Raw genomic sequence first — 20,483 nt, 5'->3', positions numbered from 1 at the left:
AGGGATCCTGCACACCTCCTTACTATGCTGGCAGTAGGGCTCAACGTCATCAGGCGGTTTTTACATTGAAATGTCTGGGAAATGTGAGTCACACAGCTGAGGAGTTGTGGTCAGCTCTGGAGAACCAATTTTATGAATGGTTGTCTCCACTGGACCTGAAACCAGGGAAGGCCGTGTGCGACAATGCTGCAAACCTGGGTGCGGCCCTTTGCCGGGGCAATGTCACACACGTGCCTTGTATGGCTCACGTGTTGAACCTGGTTGTCCAGCAATTTTTAGCCCACTATCCCAGACTAGATGGCCTTCTGCAGAGGGCACAGTCGCTGTGTGCTCACTTCCGCCGTTCGCATCCCGCAGCTCAGCGACTTACATCTCTACAGAAGTCGTTGGGCCTGCCACTTCACCGGCTAAAATGCGATGTGCCTACCCGGTGGAATTCAACTCTGCACATGTTGCAGCGACTGTGGCAGCACCGACAAGCCCTGGTGCAATACGTTCTGACGTATAGCCTGGGCCAACGAGATTCAGAGGTGGGGCAAATCACGCTGGAGGAGTGGTCTCAGATCAGGGACCTATGCACCCTTCTGCACAGTTTTGAAATGGCGACGAAGATGTTTAGTGCTGACGATGCCATTATCAGCATGACTATTCCGGTGATTTACATGCTGGAGCACATGTTAAACAGAATTCGGAGTCAGGTGGTGGCACAAGAGGAGGTGGAGGAAGTAGAGGAGGAGGAGTTGTATGCGGAAGGGCTAACATCTGCAAGGTCCAGACGGTCGGCAGCACCAAGGCGGCAGGCACGTGAGGGTGGGGGAGATGGTTTTACCAGGGCGCATGGTAGCAGCCAAACTAGTGAGGAAGGTGCAGGAGCCCAGGAAGAAGTGGAGGACGAACTGATGGAAGACTCATCAGATGAGGGAGACCTTGATCACATTTCTGTTGTGCGAGGTTGGGGGGAGAGGACAGAGGAAGGAAGCATGATTGTTACCTCGCCACCAACACAACAGGGACTTGGTGCTCCTGGATGCGCAACACACATGAGTGCCTTCTTGCTGCACTACCTGCAACATGACCCTCGAATTGTGAGAATTAGAAATAATCCTGACTACTGGGTTGCCACACTGTTAGATCCCTGGTACAAAAGTAAATTTGCAGAAATTATTCCTGCCATAGAAAGGGATGCACGCATGCAGGAGTATCAGCAGAGACTGTTGCAGAATCTTACATGTGCTTTTCCACAAAATACCAGTGGTGCACGTAGTGAATCTCACAGTTCCAACTTGCCAACCGTGGGACCGTCAAGTGTTCAGCACTCAAACCGTAACAGAACCACAGTATCTGCTGGTAACATCAATTTTGCGGAATCATTTCACCACTTTTTTAGCCCATCCTTTGCAAGGCCACAGGAGACAAGAAGTTTGACACATAGTCAACGCCTAGAGACGATGGTACAGGAGTATCTCCAAGTAAACATTGAAGCCACGACTGTGTCACTGGACCCTTGCTCTTTTTGGGCTTCCAATCTGGATAAATGGCCGGAGCTAGCCACTTACGCCTTGGAGATCTTGTCATGCCCCGCAGCCAGCGTTCTGTCTGAACGTGTGTTCAGCGCTGCTGGTGGTGTGCTGACAGATAAGCGCACGCGGCTCTCCACTGATAATGTAGACAGACTCACGTTCATAAAGATGAACAAATCATGGATCCGAAACGACTTTTCTACCCCTGTGTCATCCTGGGGAGAGTAAAAGCTTGATGATTGGTTAAAATCACCCTACCAACCGTTTTAAGCTTTCAAATTACTAATCATGTTTATCTGTATCTTGACTGGAAAATAATTTGGGCTTTGTAGCAGTGTGCAGCACTGATCCTATTAGGCCATCTATACTAAAGCTTCACCAGATTTAAAATTAAAAATAATTTTTAGCTGCATCTAGCCCGGAAAATAATTTTGGGGCTCCGAGATGCGCAAGACACATAAGTGCCTTCTTGCTGCACTACCTGCAGCATGACCCTCATATTGTCAGAATTTGAAGTAATCATGACTACTGGGTTGCCACACTCTTAGATCCCCCAAACTTTTCGATCAACCTTTTCATTTTAATAAAGACCAAAAAAATGGTCATTTTTGAAATTATAAGCATTAGCAGGTTGTTAGAAACTGAAATCAAACAGTTTTCAACTCAAAACTTTATTCTAGGTGATGTTACATTTTCACATAGGACCCCTTGTTCGAAAGGAGCTTCTGAACTCTCTCGTCCATTGAATTTGTCAGGTTTTGGATGGTTTCTGCTTCAATTGTTTTGCATGAGGACAGAATACCCTCCCAGAGCTGTTGCTTAGATGTGAACTGCCTCCCGCCATCATAGACACTCCTTTTAATGATGCTCCAAAGGTTCTGAATGGGGTAGAGGTCAGGGGAGCATGGGGGTCACACCATAAGTTTGTCCCCTTTTATGCCCATATCAGCCAGAGATGCAGATGTTTTATGTGCAGCATGAGATGGTGCATTATCATGCAGAAAAATGATCTTGCTGTGAAATACACGGTTCTTCTTCTTGAACCATGGCAGGAAGTGCTGTTTGAGAAAATCCACATACATTATGGAGTTCATCTTTAGCGCCTTCAGGGATCCTAAAGGGGCCGACAATCTCTCTCCCCATGATTCCAGCCCAAAACATTACTCCACCTCCTCCTTGTTGGCGCTGTAGCCGTGTTTGCGTGGGGTGTCCATCAACCAGCCATCCTCCACTCCATTCATCTGGACCATCGAGCGCTGCACGGCACTCATCCGTGAACAAAACAGTTTTGAAATCAGTCTTCATGTAATGTTTGGCCCACTGGAGCCGTTTCTGCTTGTGTGAAGTGGATAGAGGAGGTCGACAGGATGGCGTATGCACAGCTGCAAACCTCTGAAGGACCCTGCATCTTGTTATTCGGGGGACGTTGGAGGCACAAGCAGCTTCAAAAACTTGTCTGCTGCTATGACAAGGCTTTTTTGCCGCTGCTCTTTCAACCTGACGTAATTGCCTGTAGGAAAGAGTCCTCAATTTGCCCTTATCAGCACGCACACGTGTGTACTGTGAATCAGCTACATACTTCTTGATTGCCAAGACACTTCATCCTGATCATTGCACAATGTTGATTGTAGTCATGCCTTGACCTAAACACTCCACAATTTGTTGCTTCTCAGCAGCCAACACATCCTTTTTCTTTCCCATTTTGGCAGAAAATGTAGGCTGCTTAATAATGTGAGAGAGCCTTCTTAAGTAGTCTTGCCTTTCATTGGACACACCTGCCAAACTAATTAGCACAGGTGTCTGCAATTGCTTACAGTGATATAAAGAGCCCTGACACACATCACCATCAATGAGTTTAACTGACAAACAAACAAATTCTTCCCTTATCACTCCTAAACACTTTTTGCATAATAATTTGGAACGCGGTGTACATGTGCTTTTCCACAAAACACCAGTGGTTCACGTAGTGAATCTTACAGTTCTAACTTGCCAACCGTGGTCTGTATGGAATTGTTCAATAAAGGGCCCAAAATTAAGATAACATAGATGGGAGAGGTCTCTATGAATAGGAATTCCTAAGTATTTGATACCCTGTGAGGGCCAGGCAAAGGGAAAGTTGGACTGGATGGAATCCTATATGGATTTAGGGAGGGAGACATCGAGGGCCTCAGACTTCGCTGCATTGATTTTAAAATTTTACCATGTAACAAAGTGATCTATTTCAGCCATAACAGCAGGGATGGATATATGTGATTGAGTGATATATACTAGGACATCATCAGCAAATAGAGAGCACTTGTACTCGGTGCCTCCCACCTCAATCCACCTAATATTGGGGTTATGGCGAATTGATGAGAGCAGGTGCTCCGTCACTAGGATGTATAAGAGAGGGGACAGAGGACATCCCTGCCTTGTCCCATTGGTGATTGTGAAAGGTGATGAAAATGTTCTGACGCACCCCCTGGGCCTTGGGACACCCGGAGCCGGACCCTTTTTGGTGGATGCTGGTGGTTGTAGTCTTCGTGGCGGCGATCCGGTTCCGTGGCTCAGGGCGGTCAAACCAGTGGCGGAACTATTTATGTGGTTTTGATGTTTAAATGTCCGACTACGCCACCCGTGGATTGCGGTCAGAGTGAACCGCCGCTACAGGGCAGACCGCTAAGGCTGGTGTTGTGGGTGCAGCAGAGCGTAGCATAACTCCCCACGGGAGGAGTATAGCCTCAGGGCAGTGTATGCGGAGGATGGGGGTGATGGTGCAGGGCAGCAGCAGTAACGACACGGAGTCAGTGATGCAGTTCAGGGCCTTTACTCACAGTTCTTATTATCCAGACCACGTCTGCAGGTAACGGCTGCCCACGTCGTACTGTGCTCACCAGGTGAGGGGCTCAGACAACTCCCAGATAACTTTGGAGCGCTTCACAGGACCCCCTTTGTGTGTCCTTTGTCTGGCCTTTCTTACCAACACTTCTGTCCGGCTGCCTCGGGCCTCCTCTTGGTAAACTTGGCGCCAGTTTCCCTGACCCTATGTGGTGCCTTCCTAGCGGGTGGAGCAAGGGGCTGCGCCACATAAAATGTCAGAGCCTCCGGTTTCTAGCTGAGGGTCGTTTCCTGCCTCCACTAGTTCGGGGACCGGTCTCCCACTTTGGCCTGACCCCTCCACGCAGGTGGATTCGGGCGTGCGGTGGCGACTCGCCCGTCCGCACCCCTGGGATCCCTTCATTCCTCGTTCTTGGAGCCTTCTCCGCTCCTCTTCCTTCCTTCTCCCTCTTGCAGGCCTGGGCCTCTGTTACTAGGCCCGCCTCCGGAGCAGAGCTCATGCAGAGCCCCTGCTCCCTGCCACTTCTGCTCAGACTTCTCTGCACTGAACTAAGATGGTGCCCACCTTTTATACTCCCTTCTCAATGCACCCAGGAACTGCTTCCTCCCTGCTCCTGCACTGCAGGGTTCCCCTTCCTCAGTGTTCCCTCCCCCCACTCCAGCCAGGGACAGGGACTGTCGTGCCCATCTCAGGGGCATATTGGTCGCCCTGCCCCACGGCAATGTGGTGTAATGCATGCAGGTGTCGGGTCCTGATCCACACTCCATCCTTATCTGAGAGTGAGATATCACACCTCTGGGTGAGGTGCAATACGTCTGTAGCAACCGAGCCCTCGGTGCTACAGTTCCATTTATCTTCAGCCTAGGTGACGTATTGTGATACAGGGCCGTGATTTTGGCTATAAAAGGGTCCCCTAGACCCCTACCCCAAGCTTTTTAAGAGAATCATATATGGCGTGCCAGGAGACTCTATGGAATGCTTTCTCAGCATCCAACGAGAGTATCTACTTACAAATTTTTAACTGCATCTAGCCCAGGAAATACTTTGTGCCTAGTAGCAGTGTCTGCTAGTCAGCGGATTATCCCGGCTGTTAAGCAAGCTACACCACCTGTAGTTTGGACACTTAATTTTTTCAAAGGAAATGCTTCGGGACCACGGGATACTCAGTGAAGAGCATCAGGAGGCACCCCAAGGCATAGGGGCTGGGACTGGCACTAGGATGCCTTGCGGTGGACAGCCGAGCTCGATCCTTATAAAAGCTTTTTAACTGCAGCAGCTTTAGTGGACGCTACTGGAGCTGGAATTACGCGGCTGCTGGCATGAGACTTGCCCTCCAATAGATCCTTGTAAATGGATTTAAAGTGTATTCATTCAAATTAGAGGGACAATTTAAATTAAAAAGCTTAGAGCTGCCTCCACCACAGGGGGGCTCTCTCGACCCACCAGCGGACAGGCACCAGTATTGGGAGAGGGGGGCTGGCCGTCAGGGTTCACCGCGGCTCTGGCACAAACCCGGCGACACGGAGGTGGCACGGGCAGGAGCGGACTGGCCGTCTCGGCTTCTCACTTTTTGGATTTTAGAAGGGCATGACATGCCTATATCTGTGTCTCCCCCTCCTTTTACTCCTCCACCTCTTTTCTTTTTGCATGACTATATGTACTTGTCACTTTTCCATGTGTTAGTTGTGTCTTCTGAGCAGTTTGTCAGCTTTTGGACACCTTTGAAGGTGTTTTCTATGTGTTTCTATGTGTTTTTGTTTGCCTGCCATTGGTTTTAACGGTGTTCGAAGGTGTTCGACGAACAGTTCGACGAACAGTTCGGCGAACACACGGGTGTTCGACGAACCGAACCGAACTCGAACACTACGGGGGTGGCTCAACACTACTGCCCAGCTTACCTTTGAAAGCTCCTACACCCTGTAGCTCAGGACCGGTCAGTAAGCTCCGTAGGTCTACTAGGGCCAATAGAGGCCAGTTGCCCGTACGTTGGAGGATCTAAAGTGTTCAGACTGTCTTATTGGTATTTACCTGTTTACTGTTGCTTGTAAATAATTATGTTTTTCCAGTTATTTTATAGGTGTCTTTTGTGGATTAACCGGAACTCTGTTGTATATATGTTTGGAGCGCAACCCAGGAACGGACTATAGGCTGTTAAAGACTCGGGGCAGGACAGACCCCTACCTGGTTACGGCTCCCCGTTCTTTGGTGAAATGGACACCCTTTTTGCTTCAAAAATTGCACCCGGTTGCGGACACTCCGTGACCACCCTAACGTGTTTTTCCTTATTGTATTGTTCCTGTTTATACCCTGTTATGTTTTCAAAAATATGTTTAGTCCCGGAGTACTAAATTTTACTAGGGGGGAATGTGGCACCCCAGGGTTCTGGTTACCACAGTAATAGCAATATTACGTCTGTGAGCAGGTGGGAGGTCTCCTGGTCAGGAACCCTAAGCTTGCCACACCTCCTGCCCAGTCCTGGGAGGGGAAGAACTTCCCCTATATAAACTGGGGCTGAGGTGGGGTTAAAAGAAGAGAAGAAGAGGAGTCCCAGACAGAGACACAGTCTGGTCTGGAGTGGAGCAGATGCAGGGAGAGCAAGATCAGGAGCTCTGTGGGAGCAGTGATAAAAGGGGTCCAGGACTGGAAGCTGTAGAGCTCGTCCTGACTGAAGAGATCTCACCGGACACGGAGTCCGAGGCTGTGGGGACTGTTCCATACCCAGCAGCAGAAACCGTCCGGCAGGGGATTTCAGGTCCTCTGGCCAAGAAACCCGAAGGCACGGTCACACGCAAGGGACCAGCACCGCCGTCGTGGAGCGGAGGCTACCAGAAGGCCCCGAGTCACCGGCCATACGGGTGAGCACCACACGGTACACTCAGGGACATGGGCTACTTTTACCCGCTTCTAGCAAGGTAGCCAGGAAGAGTACAATTAGTTGGGGAGGCCTACAACTCCGCCTGGCCAGGGGAGATCCTATCTGCTCACGGACTGACCAGGCCCCGATCGCTAGCCAGTACTCCCGGGAGGGTCTACCTTTGCCACCAGTAAAGACCCTGAACTACACCGCACCGTCTCTGAGTGGTTCCTGGTGCCTGCGTGCAATTCTGCTATCCCCATCATCCACGTCTGCTGCCCTGAGGCCATACCCCTCCCGTTGGGGGTTATACTACCCACGCTGCACAACTGTACCACCGGCCTCAGCGGTCTGCCCTGCAGCGGCGGCTTCATAACCGCATTCAACGGGTGGCGTAGTCGAACACTATAACATCTTCTGCTAAATTCCGCCACTTAGTTTGACACCCTGGGCACGGACCGGGTCACCGCCACGAGGACTACTAACCCCGACAGATCCGGCTCCGGGTATTCCCCGCGTGCGCAACGCTACACAACACAGGCCCAGGGGGCGCGTCATATATACTGTATGCTCCCTCCCCCCAGTCCATGTATATATGCTCACTCCCCCCAGTCCATGTATATATGCTCCCCCCGTCCATGTATATGACGCGCCCCCTGGGCCGCGTGTGTGTGGGGATACCCGGAACCAGACCCGATATGGATGTTGGGGGTTGTAGTCCTTGCGTGGCGGGGACCCGGTCCCGTGGCTCAGGGTGGTCAACCCAAATGGCATTCTTATTTATAGGGTTTTGTGATTAAATGTCCGACTACGCCACCCGTGGATTGCGATCAAAGTGAACCGCCGCTGCAGGGCAGACCGCTGAGGCTGGTGTTGGGAGTGCAGCAGAGGATAGTATAACTCTCCACGGGAGGAGTATAGCCTCAGGGCAGCAAGTGTGGATATTGGGGGTGATGGCGCGCGGGAGCAGCAGTAACGACACAGAGTCCTGTAATGCAGTCCAGGGTATTTACTCACAGTTCTTTATCCACATTACTACAGCTGGTCATAACGTCCCACGTCGCACTGTGTTCACCAGGTGAGGGGCTCGGCCTACTCCCAGATAACTTTGGAGCATTTCACAGGACCCCCTTTGTGTGTCCTTTCTCTGGCCTGTCGTACCCCGCCAGTGACCTCGCTTCTGTCCGGCTGCCTCAGGCCTTCTCTGGTCAACATTGGTGCCGTTTCCCTGATCCTATGTGGTGCCTTCCTAGCGGGTGTAGTGAGGGGCTGCGCCACATAAAATGTCACAGCCTCCGGTTTCTAGCTGAGGGTAGTTCCCCGCCTCCACTAGTTTCGGGGACCGGTCTCCCCCTTTGACCTGACCCCCCTACACAGGTAGATTCGGGCGTGCGGTGGCGACTCGCCAGTCCACACCCCTGGGGTCCCTTCGTTCCTTGTTCCTGGAGCCTCCTCTGCTCCTCTTCCTTCCTCCTCCTTCCTCCAGGCTCCGGCCGCTCTCTTCGGCCTGCCTGCGGAGCAGGGCTCGGCCTGAGCCTCTGCTCCCTGTCTTCTCCTCTGACTGAACTCCCCTCTCAACTCAACTGCTCTCTCTAAGATGGCTCCCACATTTTATACCTCCCTCTAAGTGCACCCAGGAACTGCCCTCTCCCTCCTATGCACTACAGGGTCCCCCCTTCCTCGGTGTTCCCTCCCCCCACTCCAGCCAGGGACAGGGACTGTCGTGCTCTACTTGGAGCATATGGGTCTCCTTGCCCCCCTGAAATGTGGTGTAATGCATGCAGGTGTCAGGGTCCTGATCCACACTCCATCCTTACCTGGAAGTGAGATATCGCACATCTGGTTGAGATGCAATACCTCTGTAGCGGCAGAACCCTTGGGGCGCTACATATATATGCTCCCTCCCCCCTAGTCCATGTATATATGCTCCCTCCCCCCAGTCCATGTATATATTTCCTTCCCTCGAGTCCATGTATATATGCTCCCTCCCCAAGTCCATATATATATTCTCCCTCCGCCAGTCCATGTATATATGCTCCCTCCCCCAGTCCATGTATATATTCTCCCTCCCCCAGTCCATGTATATATGCTCCCTCCCCCCAGTCCATGCATATATGCTCGCTCCCCACAGTCCATGTATATATGCTCCCCCCTAGTCCATATATATATGCTCCCCCTAGCTTGCTAGCCCCGCTGTGCATCGCATATTAAAAAAAAAAAACATACTAAACACTCCTACTCACCTTCTTTCTTCTCCCGCGCAGCGTCCTCTCCTGTAGCCGGCTGCTGACTCCAGCGTCCTAGCGACGGGGGAGCATGACGTCACTGACACTTGTATGCTGACTGATTGGCCAGCAGCGTGTATTGTGGCGCACGGGCCTGGCAAGTACGTGCACTGCAATACTCTTCAGCTAGATGTGTGTCCGAGAACGCACATCTAGTTGAAGTAGCGGGCTTGCGTCGCCACTTGGTGAGCTCAGAGTTCTCACCCGCTAAGCCCGATCAAGTAGCGCTAGTGCTGTGGCGATGGCGAGCGTGCCCACCGGGAGGGCTCTGCGTGCCCCCTCTGGCACGCGTGCCATAGGTTCGCCAGCACTGGACTGTATTACAGTTGTGCAGGTAGTACCATCTATAGCGCATGAAACTAGCTTCTGTTCTTCCTCCTCCTCCTCCTCTTCCTCATTGTCACCCAATCCACATTGGGATGAGATGAGGCTGCGCTGTATGTAATCACCCTGCATGGTTCCTTGCTCCATCTGCTCATGCTCCGCCTGCAATGCATCCTCTTTGATTGTAAGCAGAGTGCGTTTCAGAAGACAGAGAAGCGGGATGGTGACGCTAATTATGGCGTCATCACCGCTCACCATCTTGGTGGAGTCCTCAAAGTTTTGGAGGATGGTACAGATGTCTGACATCAATGTCCACTCATGAGGTCTTATGTGTGGAGTCTACACTGAATACCGACGGCCTTGTTGATGCTGGTAGTCAACAACTGCCCTCTTCTGCTCACAAATCTTTCCCAACATCTGCAGTGTAGAGTTCTAATGCATGGGGAGATCACACAGAAGTCGGTGAGCCGGAAACTGCATATGTTGCTGAAGCACAGCAAGGGTGGCGGAAACTGTAGCTGCCTTTCTAAAATGGACACACAGGCAATGTACTTTGACAATCAGATTTGGCAGCGCCGGGTAGGTTTTGAGAAACCGTTGAACCATGAGGTTAAGCACATGGGCCAGGCATGGCACATGCGTGAGCTCGCCTCGCCTCAGAGCCGCCACCAGGTTCCGGCCATTGTCACACACGACCATGCCTGGCTGTAGGTTCAGCGGTGTGAGCCACAGATCTGACTGCTCTTTCAGAGCTGTCCACAACTCTTCAGAATTGTGCGGTTTGTCACCTAAGCATATTAGCTTCAGCACAGCCTGTTGCTGCTTGGCTGAGGCAGTGCTGCAGTGCTTCCAGCTTGTGAATGATGTGGAGGCTGAAGAGGAGGGGGAGGCTGAGGAGGATGAGGTGCAGGAGCTGTAGACTGCGGAGGAAACCCTGATTGACCAAGGGCCCGCAATTCTCGACGTCAGGAGGATGTGTTCCGTCTCAACGTCCAACTGGGTCCCGGCTTCCACTATGTTAACCCAGTGTGCCATCAGCGAGATGTACCATCCCTGCCCACAAGCATTTGTCCACGTGTCCGTGATTAGGTGGGGATGGCACACCGGGAGAAATAGTGGCGGTTGGGGACCGAGTACCAAGGAACGGCCGCCGCCATCAGGTTGCAGAAAGCTTCTGTCTCCACGAGCCTAAAAGGCAACATTTCGAGCGCAAGCAGTCGCGAAATATAGGAATTTAGTAGTGTGGCCTGTGGGGTGTTGGCTGCGTATTTGCGCTTGCTTTCCAAGGACTCGGGTATGGACAACTGAACGCTGCACTGGGACAAGTACGTGCTTGCTGATGGTGCTAGTTGAGAGTAGGCAACGACAGGTCAGGAGGCATCTTCGCATGCACTATGGACAGGGGATTGGCTTGCATGCACAACAGGGGAAGAAGCAGTGGTGTCATCCGCAGACACTGTTCCTGGACCCTCGGGTTCGGCCCACAAAGTCAGGTGTTTTGCTGCCATGTGCCTGATCCTGATGGTGGTGGTCAGGCAGGTAGTTTTGCTACCCCTGCTGATGCTGGCCTGGCAGGTGGTGCAAATGGCCTTTTTAAGGTTATCGGCAGAGTCTTTAAAAAACAACCAGACTCGGGAAGACCTAACAGTTGTACTGGCAACTTCCATCATGTTGGTGTTACGGTGAACGGTTGCCTGCCTTCTGTCTGCGACCACCACACTGCCTCTTCCTGCCTGCTTGTGTGCTCTGCCTCCCTCCCCCTGTGTGCTGCTGTCCTGGCTCTGCATGTCCTCCTGCCAGATTGGGTCAGTTACTATATCATCCACCACCTCGTCTTCCACTTCCACACCCTGTTTCTCCTCCTGACTTTCGGGCAATTGTTTCTCATCATCGTCCACCTCTTGTGACTCTTTCCCACCATCGCCTTCATATGACCGTGACTGCTCAAATGTTTGGGCATCGGTACATGCGATCTCCTCTTGCCCCACATCAAGTGGACCAGGCGAGAGGCCCGAATCTATAAATGGAAAAATGAACAGCTCTTTGGAGTGTCCAAGTGTGGGATGAGTTGTCTCCGGGCACTCGTCATGTTGGGAGGAAGGAGGATCAGGGTGAGGAATATGCGGTCCAAACTCACGGCTACTGAGACTTGACCATGTGGAAGACAGGGTGGTGGTGGTGGCTAAGTGACTGGAAGCATTATCTGCTATCTAACCAATAACCTTTTCACACTGCTCTGTGTTCAATAGTGGTGTTCTGTGGTCCCCTATTAATTGGGACAGGAAGGTCGAGCGAGAAGATGTGGGTGTTTGTTGTGGCACAATTTCAGCCTGCCGACTGCCTCGGCCTATGCAAGCACCATCACCATCACGTCCAGTTCCCCGTCCCTTGCCAGATGTCTTGCCCATTTTAAATAGAGGATAATATCTTCCGCGCTCACTATAAATGGCTGAATTTGGAGCGAACTTATATGTGATCCGTGTGACGGACAAACCACAGTATTAAATAGCTTGCCTGTAGGTAACTACTTTTAACAGCAAACTGGTGTCAATAACTTCGCTGATATACTGAAACAAAATTTTAATGGAGGCCAGAAATGGCAGAATTTTCAGTGCAATTATATGTGATCCATGTGAGGAAAAAACACAGTTTTAAATAGCTGGCCTGTAGGTAACTATTTTTAACAGCGCCGACCTCATGTCAATAAGTTCACTGACACACTGCCACAAAATTTCAATGGAGACTAGAAATGGCAATATTTTCAGCGCAATTATATGTGATCCGTGTGATGGACAAACCACAGTTTAAAATAGCGGGCATGTAGGTAACTATTTTTACAGCAAACTGGTGTCAATAACTTCACTGACACACTGAAACAAAATTTTAATGGAGGCCAGAAATGGCAGAATTTTCATCAAAATTATATGTTATCTGTGTGACGGACAAACCACAGTTTTAAATAGCTTGCCTGTATGTAAATATTTTTAACAGTGCCGACCTCGTGTCAATAAGTTTGCTGACACACTGCAACAAATTTCAATGGAGGCCAGAAATGGCAATATTTTCAGCGCAATTATCGTTTTTAGCGTTTGGGCTAAGTAATAAGCCAGACATTTTTCAAAATTTTGACATATTCAAAGATAAGAGATAAAAGTGATCAATATGTGGTTGTCTATCTAGATGACACCTTGGTTTATTCACCTAATTATAAGTCTCATATCTGATATGTATGCACTGTATTTCAAAGGAAGAGGTAAACTTCCAGGCATGTATTTTGTCAGCCAAAGGTTTCCGAATTGATCCTTTTATGGTTCAAGCTATTAAGGATTGAGTTCAATCCATGTCTTTGAAAGATTTACAGCACTTTCAATGTATGTATCGCGAATCAGCCAAAACACTAAACCCTGGGCAAGTTAGATGGGTTTTAATTTTTGCTATGTTTGATTGTATGGTAACATTTAGACCCAGCACTAAGAACGTTAAATACGATGCTCTATCTCATAGATTTGTACATCTCAAACCAAAGATTTCAAACTAGTTCCTATTCTAACAGAGGGTATTCTTATGTCTTCTTTGTCCCTAGACTTGATCCAGAAGACCTGTGGACCCCATGATCTAGCACTTGATCATAATCCTATGAAACAATTATTTCGCTGATATACTGAAACAAAATTTTAATGGAGGCCAGAAATGGCAGAATTTTCAGCGCAATTATATGTGATCCATGTGAGGAAAGAACACAGTTTTAAATAGCTGGCCTGTAGGTAACTAGTTTTAACAGCGCCGACCTCATGTCAATAAGTTCACTGACACACTGCCACAAAATTTCAATGGAGACTAGAAATGGCAATATTTTCAGCGCAATTATATGTGATCCGTGTGACGGACAAACCACAGTTTAAAATAGCTGGTCTGTAGGCAACTATTTTTACAGCAAACTGGTGTCAATAACTTCACTGACACACTGAAACAAAATTTTAATGGAGGCCAGAAATGGCAGAATTTTCATCAAAATTACATGTGATCCGTGTGACGGACAAACCACAGTTTTAAATAGCTTGCCTGTATGTAAATATTTTTAACAGTGCCGACCTCGTGTCAATAAGTTTGCTGACACACTGCAACAAAATTTCAATGGAGGCCAGAAATGGCAATATTTTCAGCGCAATTATCGTTTTTAGCGTTTGGGCTAAGTAATAAGCCAGACATTTTTCAAAATTTTGACATATTCAAAGATAAGAGATAAAAGTGATCAATATGTGGTTGTCTATCTAGATGACACCTTGGTTTATTCACCTGATTATAAGTCTCATATCTGATATGTATGCACTGTATTTCAAAGGAAGAGGTAAACTTCCGGGAATGTATTTTGTCAGCCAAAGGTTTCCGAATTGATCCTTTTATGGTTCAAGCTATTAAGGATTGAGTTCAATCCAAGTCTTTGAAAGATTTACAGCACTTTCTTGAGTTTGCTATTATTAAAAATTTTCAAACATTTTTGGAAAAAAGCTAAACCGTTGACCAATTTAACAAAAAAAGAGGCTGATGTGTTGAAACCTGAGGCAAACAGTTTCTTCTTTGAGTTAAAAGAATGTATCTCATCTGATTCTGTATTGGACAGCTTGACCTAGAATATTCTTTTGTAGTAGAGCTAGATACCTTCGGAGATTGGAGTTGGAAGGGTGTCGGTCATAGGGTACACTGTCTTTCACTCTACTCAGTCTGTGTGCCTTCTTTCTATGAAAGTTTTTTCCTAAAATAATTATGATCAGTAATTATGAATTGTTGGCAATTAAGTGATCCTTTTAGAAATTGTGCCACTTTCTCAAAAGTGGCAAACATAAAGTCGATGTAATAGACCATAAAATCCAATGTATGTATCGCGAATCAGTCAAAACACTAAACTCTGGGCAAGTTAGATGGGTTTTAATTTTCGCTATGTTTGATTGTATGGTAACATTTAGACCCAGCACTAAGAACGTTAAATACGATGCTCTATCTCCTAGATTTGTACATCTCAAACCAAAGATTTCAAACTAGTTCCTATTCTAACAGAGGGTATTCTTATGTCTTCTTTGTCCCTAGACTTGATCCAGAAGACCTGTGGACCCCATGATCTAGCACCTGATCGTAATCCTATGAAACAATTATTTGCCCCCCGCCCCAGTTTTTCTTCAATTCCTCCAAGAATCTTATGAGTCAGTGGTCACTTGTGGAATAATAATACTATCTGACTGGTAATCAAGAATTTTTAGTGACCTATCATTGTTCGAGATTGTATGGAGTAAGTTATTGCAAGTGAAGTCTGTGCCTAAGCTAAATTGCCACAAACCTGTCCTGCTAGAATTTTTTAGTACTTACCTACCCTTATATACAAATGCTTCTCACTAAATTAGAATATCATCAAAAAGTTAATTTATTTCAGTTCTTCAATACAAAAAGTGAAACTCATATATTATGTACAGTCATTACAAACAGATTGATCTATTTCAAGTGTTTATTTCTGGTAATGTTGATGATTATGGCTTACAGCCAATGAAAATACAAAAGTCATTATCTCAGTAAATTAGAATACTTTATAACAACAGCTTGAAAAATGCTTTTACAATCCGAAATGTTGGCCTACTGAAATGTATGTTCAGTAAATGCATTCAATACTTGGTCGGGGCTCCTTTTGCATCAATTACTGCATCAATGCGGCGTGGCATGGAGGCGATCAGCCTGTGGCACTGCTGAGGTGTTATGGAAGCCCAGGCTGCTTTGATAGCAGCCTTCAGCTCGTCTGCATTGTTGGGTCTGGTGTCTCTCATATTCCTCTTGACAATACTCCATAGATTCTCTATGGGGTTAAGGTCAGGCGAGTTTGCTGGCCAATCAAGCACACTGATACTGTTGTTTTTAAACCAGGTATTGGTACTTTTGGCAGTGTGGACAGGTGCCAAATCCTGCTGGAGAATGAAATTTCCATCTTTGAAAAGCTTGTCGGCAGAGGGAAGCATGAAGTGCTCTACAATTTTCAGGTAGACGGCTGCACTGACTTTGATCTTGATAAAACACAGTGGACCTACACCAGCAGATGACATGGCTCCCCAAACCATCACTGATTGTAGAAACTTCACACTAGACCTCAAGCAGCTTGGATTGTGGCCTCTCCACTCTTCCTCCAGACTCTGGGACTTTGATTTCCAAATGAAATGCAAATTTACTTTCATCTGAAAACAACACCTTGAACCACTGAGCAACAGTCCAGGTCTTTTTCTCCTTGGCCCAGGTAAGACTCTTCTGGCGTTGTCTATTGGTTATGAATGACTTGACAAAAGGAATGCGACACTTGTAGCCCATGTCCTGGATATGTCTGTGTGTGGTGGCTCTTTAAGCAATGACTCCAGCAGCAGTCCACTCCTTGTGAATCTTCCCCAAATTTTTGAATGGCCTTTTCTTAATCCTTTCAAGTCTGCAGTTATCCCGGTTGCTTGTGCACCATTTTCAAGCATACTTTTTCCTTCCACTCAACTTTCCATTAATATGCTTGAATACAGCACTTTTTAGCAATGACCTTTTGTGGCTTACCCTCCTTGTGGAGTGTGCCAATGACTGCCTTCTGGACATCTGTCAAATCAGCAGTCTTCCCCATGATTGTGGAGCCTACTGAAACAGACTAAGGAACCCTTTTAAATGCATCGGCAGCCTTTGCAGGTGTTTTTTGTTAATTATTCTAATTTACTGAGATAATGACTTTTGTATTTTCATTGGCTGTAAGCCATAATCATCAACATTAACATAATTAAACACTTTAAATAGATCACTGTTTGTAATGACTCTATATAATATATGAGTTTCACTTTTTGTATTGAAGAACTGAAATAAATTAACTTTTTGATGATATTCTAATTTAGTGAGAAGCACTTGTACTTGGACTCATCCCTCATGAAATTCATTGCTGACATGCCATCCTCTGATCTGTTCTAAAGAACAGTTTTAATAAACAGTGTCATTTTGTTCTTCTGACTAGGTTGCCAGACTCCCAAACCTTAAATAAATTGGTCATTAAACACATTGTGCGTTTGCTTGGGATTTCAGAAAATATATTTTCTGACCAAGGAACTCATTTCATCTCCAGATTCTGGAGGGCATTCTCTAATAGGATCAATATAGAACTGTCCTTTTCAACTGCATACCTACCAGACACCAGCATCAGACTGAACTTTTTAGCAGACACTCAAGCAGTTTCTTCAGTGTTATTCTACCCAGTCAAACTAATGGTCAGAGACATATCTGCTTGAAGCCAAGTTTTCTATAAATAATCAGTATTGAGAGTCTATTAAAACCTCTACATTATTCTGTAACCTTCGGTATCAACCTCGCTTTGGTTCTTTTTTGACTTCTTAATTAGATACCACAAAAGACAGCAAATCTGAAGACAACTTGAAAAGTATCTGGTCTGAAGTTTGAGAAATCCTAGAAGAACACAAATTAGACAGACCTCTTCTGCTAACAATATACATTGGGGACAAGGTATGGTTCATTTTTTATCAAATAAAAATATAAAGCTCAAGATCCCTTCTGCTAAATTCATTGGTCCATATGAAATTACTGATGATATTAATCCCATAACCTTTTGTTTTAAGCTTCTCCTTAATTTCAGGATACCTAATGTGCTTCATAAATCCTAGTTTAAAAAATACAGTTCACCAATTAATCCCTTTAGCAATCCATCTGTCCTATACTGGTTAGAGGCAATCTTGAGCATGAGGTGCAAAAATTACTTGACTTCCATGTTGTGAGAGGGTTCCTACAGTATCTCATACATTGGAAGAGTTATGGACCAAAGAAAAAATCTTAGATGTCAGTTGGTAACATCAATGCCAACAATCTGATCAGGAAATTTCATCTATCCTTTTCTGATAATGATGTCCTAAGAGGGAAGGGTTACTGTTGCATCCACTTTCATGTTCATTCCCCCTGTTCCTGTTTCTATCACAGTAACATAACTTAGCTGCAGGTACAGTAGTTCAGTTTATTCAAGGACTAGTGTTGTCTGCCAGACTGGGAACTTTGGGGTTAATTCATAACTTGTTGGTAGTTCCTCCCTCTTATTAACAGGGACAAGGCTCACACTATTTAATCATCTGGGTTTTCACATTAGTTGTCAGTTCTAAGCTTTGCTTCATGATTGACTGTGTCAGGGGCAGACACAGACAGAAGAGTGTAAGAACAGTATAGGGGCACTTTACAGTCCAATAGCTCATCATAATGTCCAATTCTCCCTTCTTTTGAGGTAGAAGTGAGCCCCCTTAACTCCTGGGCCCCTGTATGGCTGCACCGGTTGCACCAATGGTATTTCCGCACCTGGATTGAGTTATTACCTCTGCTCTGTTTATCTGATTCCTGTTCCTTGATCTCAGCTCGTATGTAGACTCCTTTTCTGCCTGACAATTCTGTTCTTGTTCGTGACCTCCAGGCATTGACGCATCTTCCCGACCATCTCTGTCCAAACTGTAGCCTGTCTGTATTTTGGCTACTTTGCACAGAGCCATCGGGCAGAACTTAGAAGGGGATGCAGAACTACACCAGTGCTGCAAGTCTTCATTTTAAGGATCAGTGGAGGTGCCATAAGTCAAACCCCTTACCTATCATAAAGTTTTGGCATTTCCTAGTAATATGCTACAAGAAAAACACTTTAATTCTGAAATATAAAAAACATATACACACACACTGCCAAAACACTGACATCTAAATAAAAAAGTTCCTCATGCTGTGAAAGAGAAACTTCAAAAGTTGATTTGTACTCTTTTTTTAAAATATTTTTTGTGTTATCACATTCATCCTACCTTGATAGCTCTAAGCAGCATATTGGTCTCTGCTTTCACCCCTTTCTGGTCAAGATGCTCATATGCAGTAAAAGCCAGGTTTGCTTCTTGAATAGCAGCAAAACTATTTGAGAAAATTAACATTAGAGGTAATGCAATTGTTGAATACATTTAAGTTGTTCGTAGCAATCCATTGTTTTGTACAAAATCTCTACATTTGTCCAAAATATCAAACAGCTAAATATCTCTGTCTTATTGTTAAGGAAGATGTATTTGCCCTTTAGCAAAGCGCCAGCATGTGAGCCTGTTCTCCCTTTGCATCAGGCACCGTGAACTACTAAAACATTTTTTCAGGTCGGAGTGATGTGACACTGAAGTTCTCTCAGACCTTTAGCCGATTGTACTTTAACTATTCTGCACTCGCTAAATAACCATTGAAAGCAACTACTTTTTTATGACATTTAAAAACGCCAAAGAGAAGGCCTTGAAAATTCATGTCACAGCTTGGTGTAGGACGTTCTGATGTTGGTTTCTACTTGCCCTGTATGCACACCTGTAGACTTGTTCCTGAATGTTCCTTATTGGAGATGAACAAGTTTATACTAGTGAATTGAATTCACCTTGAATTTTTCAAAACTTCATATGGATTTTTTTAATTCGCTCCTTTCAAAATTCAGCAAAAATGTGCTAGCTGCTGCCACCATTTTGCTGAACTGTAGTGGTCCAACAAATTGTTAAAAAAAGTAATATTATAATGATATAATATTATAATGATACTCACCCATTACACTGGCCCCACAGCCTGCTGTTCAGTCCTCTGTTCTTCTTTTCTTCTTGTCGCACACATCCTCTCCTGCTTCTTTGCTCCAGACCGTAGCTTCCGGCTCGACTAGGCCTCAGATATCACTGCATGGCGTTGCAATGCAAGTCATGTTGCTACCTCGAGCGTCGCCTGAGTGATGGCACAGCACCCAGTGACGTCAAAGGCATGGTTACGCCAGAAGGCAGGGCATGGAGTAAAGAGGATGAAGGAGAATTCATACAATGAGGGAAAGGGCAAAAAGAGGTACGGGTGAACGTATGGCGAGCTGCAGGGACGGCGGGACAGGTGAGGGGTGAGGTATTATTTTTTTTCTTCCAGTGACACCTCTGGCACTGGCTAATCTACTCCGAGAGCAAAAGCATTTGATGTTTAAAAATAAACTGCTGAATTCTTCTCTTTCCTGACATCAGAAATTGTGTAGAGTCTAGAGGTACCCTTACAGAAGAGATGATCAGCTGACTTTAAAAGGAATCTGTCACCAGGTTTTTGATACCCCATATGAGAGCAGCATAATGTAAGAAATGTGACCCTGATTCCAATGATATATCACTTAGTTTACTGGGTGCAGCAGTTGTGACACAATCAGAGTTCTTAGATGTATCATGAAGCAGAGCTGAGAAAGCTAATTCTGCCCACACCACAACTTTCTGTCTACATTTCATATATTTAACACTTAATAAGACTTTATTAATTAATGAAAATTCATACATTAATACATAATTACAATAAACATAAAACACAGGTAGATATAAAAAGGATAAAAAGTCACCCGAGGAACAAAGCAGGTAAGTATGGGGTTTTAATGATATTAATGCGCATCCCCTAATATGGAATATTTCCAAAATAGGAGTATAGTTCAAGGGAGCCACTAAGGAAATGAAACCCCTAATTCTTACAGTATACATGATTGGTGTAAATAATTACAAAAAGCTAACGCGAAAAGCGCATCAGGGTTGTCACCTGGGAACACCCCACTTGCGTCTACACCTATGGGTAAGTGATGATTATTATGCACTTTATGGGCACTATGCTATTTTGCTAGTCTGCCA

The 20,483-nt window shown here is 46.2% G+C and overlaps 1 protein-coding gene across 1 annotated transcript in view; it reads right to left on the bottom strand.

The window, feature by feature from the left end:
- LOC141161593 (uncharacterized) overlaps positions 1-20,483 on the bottom strand; it is a 674,484-nt gene that overhangs the window by 603,864 nt on the left and 50,137 nt on the right. Inside the window, exon 5 of the mRNA XM_073646616.1 lies at positions 18,633-18,735. Within this exon, the coding sequence (XP_073502717.1) occupies positions 18,633-18,735 (103 nt within the window). The remainder of the gene's footprint in view (positions 1-18,632; positions 18,736-20,483) is intronic.

The sequence above is a fragment of the Phyllobates terribilis genome, unplaced genomic scaffold, assembly GCF_046119375.1.
Source record: "Phyllobates terribilis strain yellow unplaced genomic scaffold, ASM4611937v1 Scaffold_9__5_contigs__length_417890890, whole genome shotgun sequence".
Classification (NCBI taxonomy): Eukaryota; Metazoa; Chordata; class Amphibia; order Anura; family Dendrobatidae; genus Phyllobates; species Phyllobates terribilis.
Note: the sequence above shows the minus strand (reverse complement) of the source record. Positions and strands in the feature narration are given on the sequence as shown.